General features: G+C 44.8%; 1 protein-coding gene across 1 annotated transcript in view; it reads right to left on the minus strand.

The window, feature by feature from the left end:
• LOC124794967 (protein slit-like) overlaps positions 1-13,554 on the minus strand; it is an 807,859-nt gene that overhangs the window by 78,161 nt on the left and 716,144 nt on the right. Inside the window, 1 exon segment of the mRNA XM_047258696.1 lies at positions 1,773-1,844. Within this exon segment, the coding sequence (XP_047114652.1) occupies positions 1,773-1,844 (72 nt within the window).

Consider the following 13,554-nt stretch of genomic DNA (forward strand, 5'->3'; position numbering starts at 1 on the left):
GACGTGTGGGGTGTCGCATTGTTCTGCTTGAATTGTCCAAGTACGTCGGAATGCACACTGGACATGAATGGATGCATGTGATCAGACAGGATGCATACGTACGTGTCACCTGTCAGAGTCTTATCCAGACGTATAACTGTTCTGCTAGTGCCGCTCTACGATTGTCGAATAATGAGCCGATACTGAGCAGCCAGAGGCTGGCAGGAGCGGGGCTTATATTCACCTCTTGTGGAGGCCGCTCCCGTCGTGGTGCGGTCCTAATCAGCGCACCATTGACCGACGTCGTTTCACCGCCTTCTTTTCTCTTGCGTTCTTCACCTTCTTTACGGAGCTTGTAGTTACGCCAGAACAGGGACGACGAACTAATAGATGAAGTTAACGTATTTGCTACCTCCCAAGCAAAATAACTCATGGAAGGACACAAGAAGCAGTGTAGCACAGGAAGAAAAGGCATTCCTGACCAAAAGAAGACTACTGGTATCAAGTATCGGCCTTAACTGAAGGAAAAAATTAGTGGGAATGTACGTTTGGAGCACAGCATTGTATGGAAGTTGATCATGGACTGTGGATAAAAAGGAAAAGAAGAGAATCGAAAGTTTGAGATGTGGTGCTATAGAAATGTTTGAAACTGAGTATCTCCACAGCATTGGCGAGGAAAGAAACCTATGAGGAACGTAGGCAAGAAAGAAAGGATGATAGGAAATATGTTAAAACACCAAGGAATAACTTATATTGCACTCGAGGGAGCTGAGAAGGGTAAAAAAATTTGGGGATGACGGAGATTGGAATATTGAAACAAATAATTAAGACTGCTGGATTCCTAAACTGAGCTGTAGAGATTAACACAGGGGAGGAATTGGTGGCGGGCCGCATCAGCCCAGTCAGAAAACTGATGACAAAATGAAACACAATTTTTGCTGATATTATGTATAGCCCGACTAGCAATAACTCAAGACTGAAAAGTTTACTTAAGCTGCCTTTCACGAATAATGAATGTCTCCATCAGGAAACTGGAATTAAATTTTGAACAACTACTTACTTGTACCGTGTGTGTACATGGTGATCCCGTAATGATGTAACAAACTTTCAGGGACCGATCTGAGAGCTAAGGGACCATGATCCAGAAACGAGCGAGTCAAAATTTATGAGCGGAAATCGTTCTGATACCTCTGACAGTGGAACACGTGTACCGGTACTGTTATTGTTGTTAAGGTTGTAGTAGGGTAGCCAACTTTCAGAGATGGTAAAATAAATAAATGTCGTGTGACTAGGGCCTCCCGTCGGGTAGACCGTTCAACGGGTGTAAGTCTTTCGATTTGACGCCACTTCGGCGACTTGCGCGCCGATGGGGATCAAATGATGCTGATTAGGACAACACAACACCCTGAGCGGAGAAAATCTCCGACCCAGCCGGGAATCGAACCAGGGCCCTTAGGATTTCCATTCTGTCGTGCTGACTTTTTTTTTTCCTTCGTTGTTGATCGTTGTGTTTGGTCATTGCGGACGTCACTTGACATCGCTCAAGTTAGTTTTGTTGATCCTTCCACTCAGTTTTTTTATTACAGAGGCCAACCAGCTCTCTGACCGAACACGCTGAGCTACCGTGCCGGCGCCACTCAACCACTGGGGGCGGACTCAGAGATGGTAATATGGACCTAAATTACGGAAAACAATGTAGGAGCAGAAACATACTCAGGCATAATTTCAAAGTCGGTGCAGAGAACAAGCAGCAGCAGCAGTAAGCAGAGCGAGCGCCAGCTGTCGATACTTACATGCGACTCAGCCTTTTGTAGGGTGCGAATGCCTTGTGTGGGATATCCGTGATGGCATTCTGCTCCAGCCGCCTGCGGACAGAGGTATTCAATCAATTTTCACACTTCAAAGTATTCTGATTCCAGAATGATTTTTTATTCTGAAACTTCCTGGTGGATTACAACTGTTAAATTTGTAAGGTAGGATATGAGGTACTGACGGAAGTAAAACTGTGAGGGCGGATCGTGATACTTGCTTGGATAGTTCAATCGGTAGAGCACTTGCCCGCGAAAGGCAAAGGTGCCAAGTTCGAGTGCCCGCCCGGCATGCAGTTCGAATCTACCAGGAACTTTCATACAATTTGACTTACCTGCTTCACCTTCCGAGATGTTCCTATGGAAGGAATATTCGGAAAATCACATTTCTCAATGTTACCACTGGTCTGTTACTCATTTTTAAGAACACATGGGTGGGAAGCAACATAATCAGTTTCTAGTCTACTAGCCAATATTAATTTATGTTTACTTTCAAGTAATTATACAGGGTGGTCCATTAATAGTGACCGGGCCAAATATCTCACGAAATAGGCATCAAACGAAAAAACTAAAAAGAACGAAACTCGTCTAGATTGAAGGGGGAAACCAGTTGGCGCTATGGTTGGCCCGCTAGATGGCGCTGCCATAGGTCAAACGGATATCAACTGCGTTTTTTTTAAATAGGAACCCCCGTTTTTATTACATATTCGTGTAGTACGTAAGGAAATATGAATGTTTCAGTTGGACCACTTTTTTCGCTTTGTGACAGATGGCGCTGTAATAGTCACAAACATATGGCTCACAATTTTAGGCGAACAGTTGGTAACAGGTAGGTTTTTTAAATTAAAATACAGAACGTAGGTACGTTTGAACATTTTTTTCGGTTGTTCCAATGCGATACACGTACCTTTGTGAACTTATCTTTTCTGAGAACGCATGCTGTTACAGCGTGATTACCTGTAAATAAAACATTAATGCAATAAATGCTCAAAATGATGTCCGTCAACCTCAGTGCATTTGGCAATACGTGTAACGACAATCCTCCACGATGGCTGCGACAAGTGGAACGTCAGCGAGCTTGGTGGGTTAACGTATGGTGCGGCATTATGGGAGGAAGGAAATAGGCCCCATTTTATCGATGGCAGTCTAAATGGTGCAATGTATGCTGATTTCCTACGTATTGTTCTACCGATGTTACTACAAGATGTTTCACTGCATGGCAGAATGGCGATGTACTTCCAACATGATGGATGCCCGGCACATAGCTCGTGTGCAGTTGAAGCGGTATTAAGTAGCATATTTCATGACAGGTGGATTGGCCGTCGAAGCACCATATCATGGCCCGCAAGTTCACCGGGTCTGACGTCCCCATATTTCTTTGTGTGGGGAAAGTTGAAGGATATTTGCTATCGTGATCCACCGACGACGCCTGACAACATGCGTCAGCGCATTGTCAATGCATGTGGGAACATTACGGAAGGCGAACTACTCGCTGTTGAGAGGAATGCCGTTACACGTATTGCCAAATGCACTGAGGTTGACGGACATCATTTTGAGCATTTATTGCATTAATGTTGTATTTACAGGTAATCACGCTGTAACAGCATGCGTTCTCAGAAATGATAAGTTCACAAAGGTACATGTGTCACATTGGAACAACCGAAATAAAATGTTCAAACGTACCTACGTTCTGTATTTTAATTTAATAAAACCTACCTGTTACCAACTGTTCGTCTAAAATTGTGAGCCATATGTTTGTAACTATTACAGCGCCATCTGTCACAAAGCGAAAAAAGTGGTCCAACTAAAACATTCATATTTCCTTACGTACTACACGAATATGTAATAAAAAATGGGGGTTCCTATTTTAAAAGAACGCAGTTGATATCTGTTTGACCTATGGCAGCGCCATCTAGCGGGCCAACCATAGCGCCATCTGGTTTCCCCCTTCAACCTAGACAAGTTTCGTACTTTGTAGTTTTTTCGTTTGACGCTTATTTCGTGAGATATTTGGCTCGGTCACGATTAGTGGAGCACCCTGTATTGTTTACTTAAAGGGGTGCACATTAATAATTTCCTAATTAAAAACTAACAACGCTGAAGATACAATGGCGGAAGAAAATGCAACGTCCTCAAGGGCAAGGTGATTTTATTGACAACTGAAGTGCAGGTAATTCGTGATGGTAGGAGTATAAGATAATAAATTCAGACCAAATGAAACACTCACATCACAATAACGAGGGCCCAAACAGTCGCATCAATACCGACTGTAGCCCCCTCCCCCTCCTTCTGGCGCCAACGCAGGCACATTTTCTCGCATGGAAACGATCATAAAGTTGCAGAAGGGCACTGAGCCGTGACTTCCTGCGATGATCATGGCAGGATAGTTTCTCTGTTGAAGATACGCGCATTGCGGCGTCCTGGTTGGCTAGAGCCCTCTATTTAGGACGTCCGCGGGTTGTGAGAAGAGACTTGGTCGGGGCAGTGACAGAGACTCGGTCGGCGGCAGTGAGAGGGGGAAGACAGCGCACGGAGCATCACGAGTAGTCAAGTGGCGCTTTGTGTACTGCGAGGACGCACCGTGTTGACATCCCGTTGCCTGGGTCTGGCGGCGAACGGAACTCGAGTCCGGAAGCAGTCACCGGTCAACTTGGGCTCTGTTTCAGAGTCGTGTCTATCTGCAATCCTGAGGAGAGGGCGGGAGTATACCCTGGCGTGCATCTTAACGGCGAGCTCCTGGACTAACTTTGTGGTGGAACCTTCGGATGTCATTGCTCCGTGTAGCCACCTTGATTTTCGCTGGTCATTCCTTAAACCACTTGGACGTGGTCCGGGATACTTGGTATTGCAAGTCCGTCTAACTGCGCTGTGCCCTGGTTCCGTTGCATTACAAGTGCGGCCGATATTCGGCGATTCATTTTCATTATTTTTTATTGTTAATATGTTTAGTGGTGAATTTCGTGAACCAAAGTTTTCATCTGTATAAAACTTCAGCCGTCAATTTAAATTGCAACTGCAAACTTCTTGTTGTCAACAATCATAGTAACAATTTTGCGCCGTCAAACGGTACATGGTGTTTAAGGTTGTGTGCGGATTGTCTGGTCATTATCACCTTGAGCTGGTTGTGGTTTATAAATTTATCATGTGAAATTTCACGTCATTGGAGATTGTTTAATGAACTGTTGCTTCAATACGAGGGTAATCCCAAAAGCAAGGTCTCCTCTTTTTTTATACGAACATAGACCTGTTTATTTCTACAATGGTTTACATCAGTTTACAGCTTGAAGATTTAGCTATTTACAACATAAGCACCATTTCTGTCTATGCATTTTTGTAGACGCTGTGGCAGTTTTTGTATGCCCACGTCATACCAGCTCGCCGCCAACTCCGCGGCTTTGGTGATTGTTGCTTGGTCTCAGGTGTAGAGTGGTATGCCCAGGTTTCGTCACTCGTGACAATTGGGTCCAGAAAGTTGTCCTGTTCGGCTGCAAGCCGGTGAAGAAATGCGCGGGAAGCATCACCTCGTTGCCGCATGTGGTCCTCAGTCAGCATGCGTGGCACCCATCTTGCACACACCTTCCGGTAGTTCAATGTTTCCGTTAAAATTCTGTGAGCGGTGCTTCGGGAAACCTCAGGAACCAACGTGCAGAGATCATCCAGCTGCAAACTCTCTACACCACTTACGAACATTTTTGACATCCATGCGCGACTCACCATACACTTCCGTCAATTGGCGATGGATTTCAATCGGCACAGTGCCCTTTGCGTTCAAAAACCGAATAACTGCGCGCAATTCGCATTTGGCGGTAACATCCAACGGGAGCTCCATTCTCAACGGCCGCCAGGCCAAGACTGAGAGCCTCAGCGCGGCGTGCGCATGTTTACACACAGCGCATGAAGCACTCTTCATAACAGTGTGACCAACTGCCGCACAGAGTTCTGTACTTATATATAAAAAAAAAATAGGAGATCTTACATTTGGGATTACCCTCGTAGTAACTGCGGTTGTCACACTATAACGTTAAACATCTCTTCCTGCATTTGACCCTACTCAGTGCTTGGCTGTTGGTTTTAGTATTTTAGTAAACTGTGTATTAATACTGGGTTTGTGTGTTCTAGAAGCCGTTATTGGTGGGCAGGGCCTCCTGCCTGTTGTTGTCACTTGAGCTCCGGAGCACGGAATTCAGACGCGCGGCCGATGTGAACGCCAAACGTCGAGAATGTGCTGATTGCTGTGTAGATCTTTCAGGCTATCATAACATTACATTGCCGAATGTTTCCCATAATAGTTAATTCACGTATTTATGAGATCTTGCTATTTGAGTATTTTTGAAACCTAATAGCTTTTACAATTTTTTTACTTTTCATATTCACAACTAGTCAGCTCGGATTTGCAGTTACGTTAAAATTATATTTGTGAAAACTAATTTTTTTATTGAATTAATGTAGGGGCCATAAGGCTGTTTTTCTTTTAAATATTTTTGAATTATTCTCATTGCTTTTATACAATTGAATAATCGGTGTAGATCACCGCCATTTGCGAATACTAATTAATAATTGTGTTCTTACCAGTGATGTTTTAATTAACGTGGTGAAAATAATTTTTTGTATCCACAAATGGGACCAGCATTCCACTCCAGCAGCCCATATGCCCTGCTTACCAATCCTGTACCTTACCAGGCATCCTGCGATAGATTGTCCCAAGCATTTTGCACCGTTTGTTGCAAATCGGTAATGGTTCTTGCAGATCCTAGAGAACGAGTAAGTTCGCGGTTAACAACATCCCACACATCTTCTATTGGCCAGAGATCTGATAATCCTCCTGTCCAGGGCGGTTTTTGCATATCAGAAAGAGGACGGCGCATCGCAGCAGTGTCCTACTGGAAATGCACGTCGCCTTCCTGTAGAGGAAACGGTAGTAGCACGTGGTAGTAGTCTGTGAAATGTAGTGGGTACTGGTTAGTTTACCCTGTAGAAACACAAAATGTGGCCGCAAATTGTAATTGATGCCTCCCCCCCCCCCTCCGCCCGCACCATGAACTCTGGGAATGGACCTGTGGGCGAAAGCACTCTGGAATAGGCAGATCACCAAGTCAACGCCGTACAGGTGGACGGCAGTCACTCGCATACAGACAGAACCTATTGTCATCACTGAAGGCAACAGAGCGTCACTGCACCCACCAATCAACTGTTTCACAACACCTCAGTGCTTTGATTGGCGATGTCTTGGTGTTAGTAGTTGCCTGGCCTGATTCGCACTTGATCTTAGTCCTGCTGAAGTTCCCAGTGATTCCCGATGACAGAACAGGTGCAACATGTGCTCGGATTTCTTCTCTGGATGATGTTTGGTCTGCCACCGCTGCACGCACAATGCGTCGATCTTGACGTGCGCTTGTCTTTGATGACGTCCAGTACCTGGTCTGTAGGTGTAGCAACGTCCCACAAATCACAGCTGGAAGCAGCCACACATCGCCGATGCACTGTGCACCACATGTGCAGCAATCTGTAGGAACGTCCTTCCAGCTTCCCGCAGGACCACAATGCCATCCCGTTCAAGTGACTGAAACTGGTCAACAGGATTACGCATTCGTCGGTGGGGCGAGGTTGTAGCCTAGTACGAATGTTGCAAACACTGTTCACCTCTGAACTCAGCACAGCAACTGCCTGCAGTGTCAAATCAGAGGGCGCACAGACAGGCGCCTGAGAGCTATCTGATCGCCGGTGACCGTGACAAATGAATCTCTATAACTACAACACCACAGTATGCACATGTTATATACCATGGTGCCACTTAACACAGTCCTTGAGGGTGCTGATTTTTTCCGTCAGCGCATTAACAGTAGGAAATTAGTAGCACTACTGCATCACGCCAGTGACAGCACAATCATAAACTTAACCTTATTTTGTTCAGAACACAGTCGTGAATTATTTTAAAAGCAAATAACATTTTAACAGTAAAATACCATTATTAACTACTTTTGACCATTTACTTTAATAAAACCAGGTTCTCTACAATATAATAAAAATTCTGTTGTTTGTAGCCTGTACCAGCCTGTTCTACATACAATTTGATGGATTCAGCGTTGTGGAGTTCAGAATATGCAGAACAGGTGTGAATCTTTAGATTTAGTCAGTACGTATGCTGACATCTGTTGACATAGAAAATTCGACCTTTCTAGGAGGAATATAGCGCTACTGTAGCTAGAGTCGCGACATTTTCGACACCGGCGTCGGTATCACATGAAATTTTCTGATAGATTAAAAACGTGTGCCGGATGAAAGCTCACGCAGAACGATAAAGTTTGGTTATCAGTACCTTTGTTAGTTTTCCTAAGTACAGAGTACGATTTCTTTATGATCAGTGAATACGTGAGAAGATGGAGAGTCTTTAGAAAGATAACAGTCTGTGTGTTTCTTTTTTTTTTTTTTCGGGCTACCGTTGACAGCGTCGATATACTTAGAGAAATGCATGATCACACAGTGCTTCTTATAAAGTTTAGGTGTGTGAGCGAATATGGAAAGTGTATATAATTATATAAAAGTCTAAGGTTCATCACTGTTTACACTTTTTAAGTTATCGTACAGTATTAAGTAGATATTCTCCTTGAGCTTGCATTGTCTTTGGCAGTATGATCTTTGGATTGGCTTTGGTGATCTCTTTGATCGTACTTGTAGGTTAACCTGCCAATATTTCGAGTGCTTTTGATCGAGCTATTGCTTTGTTACTGAATGTCGACGTCAAATGTTTCTCACATTTTGACTTGATCATGTTATCCTTGAAGACATGTATGTCATATGGTGTTGCCACTGTAAAAGAAAGAAACAATCGTAAGTATCTGTAACTTTCTGACTGGATTAGTTCTTTGGATCTTGTATTCTGTTTCGGTATTCATGGATTTTTCTTCTGTTTTGTTCTTGTGTACAGTGACCTGAAGATGGACTGTGAGCGAAGCCGATAGTAAATGAATAATTTTATAAGACAGCATTGTGTCGTCATGCATTTTTCCAACTGTTCAAGAAGAGAAGTTTAAAAATCATGTCCGCGGAAATTGTATACGAAAATTTTTGTTACACGCACTCATTTCAAGAGAACTGTGCAGAATGATTAGCGGTGGACTGTTACTGTACTTGGAATTACACATTTAAGGACTGAGGCACAAAGAGAATATGTTTAAAATCTGAAAATGAATAATTAAGTAACACTAAAAGAAGGACTTTTAAACTGTAAAATTAGATCTGTTAATTAAAATAGATACATTTAATCAGACTTCAACATCTAGTGAATGAATCCAATTGATAACAGAGGCAGTAGGATTAATAAAGTCACTGAATGATTCTGCATACTTTCTCAGAGGGTGGTCTCTGACAATATGCTGAACGGTTTGTTCTTGGGTTCCACAATCTCAGGCTGGAGAGTCCCCACGTGTGCATAATAGCACTGCACCTGGCGTGACCGATTATTATACTGTTCAGTCTTGTCCACTCATTCTCTTCAGATCAAATCCTAGTACTATGGCAGACGAATCTTTAACACCTTGCTGTTTTATTGTTTTAGTATTCCATTCGTCCTCCATTCTTCTTTAACATCAAACTTCTTGTTGTTTTTTCCATTATGCCACAATGGAGTGCGTGACATCAAGTGACCTGGAGGAGGTTCATTTAAGTCTGTATAAATTGGAAGGTCTCGGGAGTAGTCGGGGTGATGCAGCTTTCTCCATTCTCGATTGGATGATCCTTAGCGTCGAAATTCAGGTGGAGGCATGTTACGGATGGGGTGTCGCCAATGGACCAGTGCGGATTTCAGATGGATATCTAATTTCCTTGTGTGAGCACTGTGATGCCATACTGGGATACAATATTCAGCTTCTGGGTATACTAGAGTCAAAGTTCCAGTGCGTAGAGTGGGTACTTCAGCATCCCAGGTTGTGCCATTCAGTTTCTTTATGATTACGTTTCGGGTCTTTAGCTTTTCTCTAGTGCTTCCCAGGTGTCATTTATACGTTAAAGACCGACCGAGTGTGGCACCAAGATATTTAGTCTGGAAATTGTGTCGAATCCTCTGCTGACGGAATCTGAGCTGTTGATTTGGAAGTCTGTTGTTTAAGCAGTGTGGAATAGTTGCTTTTTGGCTGCATTTGGTTGGAACCTACATGCTTTGTAATATGTGTTGAGACTTTCTACGTCTCTAGACAATATACACTCCTGGAAATGGAAAAAAGAACACATTGACACCGGTGTGTCAGACCCACCATACTTGCTCCGGACACTGCGAGAGGGCTGTACAAGCAATGATCACACGCACGGCACAGCGGACACACCAGGAACCGCGGTGTTGGCCGTCGAATGGCGCTAGCTGCGCAGCATTTGTGCACCGCCGCCGTCAGTGTCAGCCAGTTTGCCGTGGCATACGGAGCTCCATCGCAGTCTTTAACACTGGTAGCATGCCGCGACAGCGTGGACGTGAACCGTATGTGCAGTTGACGGACTTTGAGTGAGGGCGTATAGTGGGCATGCGGGAGGCCGGGTGGACGTACCGCCGAATTGCTCAACACGTGGGGCGTGAGGTCTCCACAGTACATCGATGTTGTCGCCAGTGGTCGGCGGAAGGTGCACGTGCCCGTCGACCTGGGACCGGACCGCAGCGACGCACGGATGCACGCCAAGACCGTAGGATCCTACGCAGTGCCGTAGGGGACCGCACCGCCACTTCCCAGCAAATTAGGGACACTGTTGCTCCTGGGGTATCGGCGAGGACCATTCGCAACCGTCTCCATGAAGCTGGGCTACGGTCCCGCACGCCGTTAGGCCGTCTTCCGCTCACGCCCCAACATCGTGCAGCCCGCCTCCAGTGGTGTCGCGACAGGCGTGAATGGAGGGACGAATGGAGACGTGTCGTCTTCAGCGATGAGAGTCGCTTCTGCCTTGGTGCCAATGATGGTCGTATGCGTGTTTGGCGCCGTGCAGGTGAGCGCCACAATCAGGACTGCATACGACCGAGGCACACAGGGCCAACACCCGGCATCATGGTGTGGGGAGCGATCTCCTACACTGGCCGTACACCACTGGTGATCGTCGAGGGGACACTGAATAGTGCACGGTACATCCAAACCGTCATCGAACCCATCGTTCTACCATTCCTAGACCGGCAAGGGAACTTGCTGTTACAACAGGACAATGCACGTCCGCATGTATCCCGTGCCACCCTACGTGCTCTAGAAGGTGTAAGTCAACTACCCTGGCCAGCAAGATCTCCGTATCTGTCCCCCATTGAGCATGTTTGGGACTGGATGAAGCGTCGTCTCAGGCGGTCTGCACGTCCAGCACTAACGCTGGTCCAACTGAGGCGCCAGGTGGAAATGGCATGGCAAGCCGTTCCACAGGACTACATCCAGCATCTCTACGATCGTCTCCATGGGAGAATAGCAGCCTGCATTGCTGCGAAAGGTGGATATACACTGTACTAGTGCCGACATTGTGCATGCTCTGTTGCCTGTGTCTATGTGCCTGTGGTTCTGTCAGTGTGATCATGTGATGTATCTGACCCCAGGAATGTGTCAATAAAGTTTCCCCTTCCTGGGACAATGAATTCACGGTGTTCTTGTTTCAATTTCCAGGAGTGTATTTTCTCCTTCTTCGAGTGCGCTGGTTTGTGTAGCTATGGAAAGGTCATCGGCACAGCAAAACTTTTTGATAGTGGTATTTCGTGCTTCAGTGGTGTACAGGTTGAAGAAGAAGGGCGGATTTTTGGGGATGCCCATTTTTTACGGTAAATGACATACTCTGTTTTTGTCCAACGCTAACCTTGAAGTGACGGTTGATTAACATATTCCCCACAAGTGTCGTCAATTTGTTACTTGGAATACACTTTTTTAGCTTCATTTATCCACACAGTATCATATGCTGCTGACAGATCAACAAAGGCCACCGGTGTCTTTAGTTTCTTCTGGAATCCAGCCTCACTGTAGGATGTCAGGGTTAGAACCCGTTTACATAAACTGCGCTATCTTCTGAACCCAGCTTGATATGTTGGAGTTACATTATTTATTATTCCTTGAATTCTGTTAACAACGAGTCGTTTCAATAGTTTGAAGCACACGCTCGGCAGTGCAATTAGGTGGTTAACTACTGGCCTTCCGGTTTTGCGGACTGCTAGTGTATGTGCAATCTTTAACTGTTGAGGTACTTTTTCAGCCTCGAGTATATTGCTGTAGAAGCTCTTCAACTAAGTTCTTCCATGTTCCCCAATTGTTGTTGTCATGGTCTTCAATCCAAAGACTGGTTTGATGCAACTCTCCATGCTGCTCTATCCTGTGAAAACCTCTTCATCTCCGAGTAACTACAGCAGCCTACATCCTTCTGTTCCCAAACATGTTTTATACATTCTAGGAATATGCCATCCAAGCCGGCTCATTTCCTCATCTTCAGTGTTTTGATAGCCTCATTTATATCTCTTTCGGTAAAGGGATCTGTGGTGCGTACAAGCTCCAAGATGGCGTAGCCAGAACAGCGGATTGCTAAGGCAGGATGGCGAAAAGTCTACACCACAGGCAACCATAGTAAATTAAAGATTTCTCACGGCTATTAAAAACAACAGCGCAAGAAAGCAAGCTGGAATAGAGATTCTTCCCAGGGCCAAACAAAAATGACGTTTTGGATTAACTATCCGTATTTCACCCATCAGCGTTAAAGGACTTTCAAAAAGACAAACGTGACTGTCTGAGCAAACGTGCATTGACCGTAACATCGATATCATAGCCTTCGAAGAATCCAGTCTAACTGAAGATTACGTAACAAAGGATAAGTCCCCTAGACTTAGAACTGCGTAAACCTAACTAACCTAAGGACATCACACACATCCATGCCCGAGGCATGATTCGAACCTGCGACAGTAGCAACAGCGCGGTTCCGGACTGAAGCGCCTAGAACCGCTCGGCCACAGTGGCCGTCTACTTGAGCTTCGTCAGGATGAAATAAATGGCAAGGAAATATTGCTGGCGGGCATAAAGGGAGAAATAAATAGAAGAAACGGTTTCACGATGTGAGCCTCGCCACGTGGCAAAACAAAATCCCGAAAAGAATTTACGAAACTGGTCACAAGAAACACTTAGTTGGGTAATGGTTCACGCTGATTACGCTGGACCATGCTGGAAAACATCCTAGTTCATAGATATGGACATACATTCACAGCTCCCATTTATATTTGAAATCATCTCAACAACTACAGAAAACACAAGAAAGGCGCTACAAATATTTTTTGCCACAGTAGGATTCCACAAGACCACAGTTTTAGACAATAGGACACAATTTGTATCAAAGCAGAGACTGAAAATACCGCTTCAGTTGCTAAGTTCTTTTTTTTTATTTTACAGTGCTTACGCCACGACCGGTTTCGGTGTATTATATGCCCATCATCAGGTGTGATAATTTTGTACTGTGATCCCGAGCGCCGCCATCTCGGTTGTGGTCTAAGCAATGAAAAATAAAAGAAACTACATTACAGCTGAAGTGGTATTTTCAGTCTGTAATACAGAGCTTAGCTGCCTGCGGCTCTTACTCCGGCAGGATTGTTTGTTGTATCAACGCAATTCAAAGATTTACGTGGCAGGAATGACATAGGACACCTGACTAAGACTCCGTTTCACCCTGCTCCAAATAGTGAAACAGAAATATTAGCCAGCGCTTCTAGAGAAACCGTGTAAAAGGTTAACTGGGAAAGAGAGGAAAAGACATTGATAACTTATCGCACAACTCCAAATACAATAACTGC

Source organism: Schistocerca piceifrons, chromosome 4, assembly GCF_021461385.2.
Source record: "Schistocerca piceifrons isolate TAMUIC-IGC-003096 chromosome 4, iqSchPice1.1, whole genome shotgun sequence".
In the NCBI taxonomy this organism is placed as follows: domain Eukaryota; kingdom Metazoa; phylum Arthropoda; class Insecta; order Orthoptera; family Acrididae; genus Schistocerca; species Schistocerca piceifrons.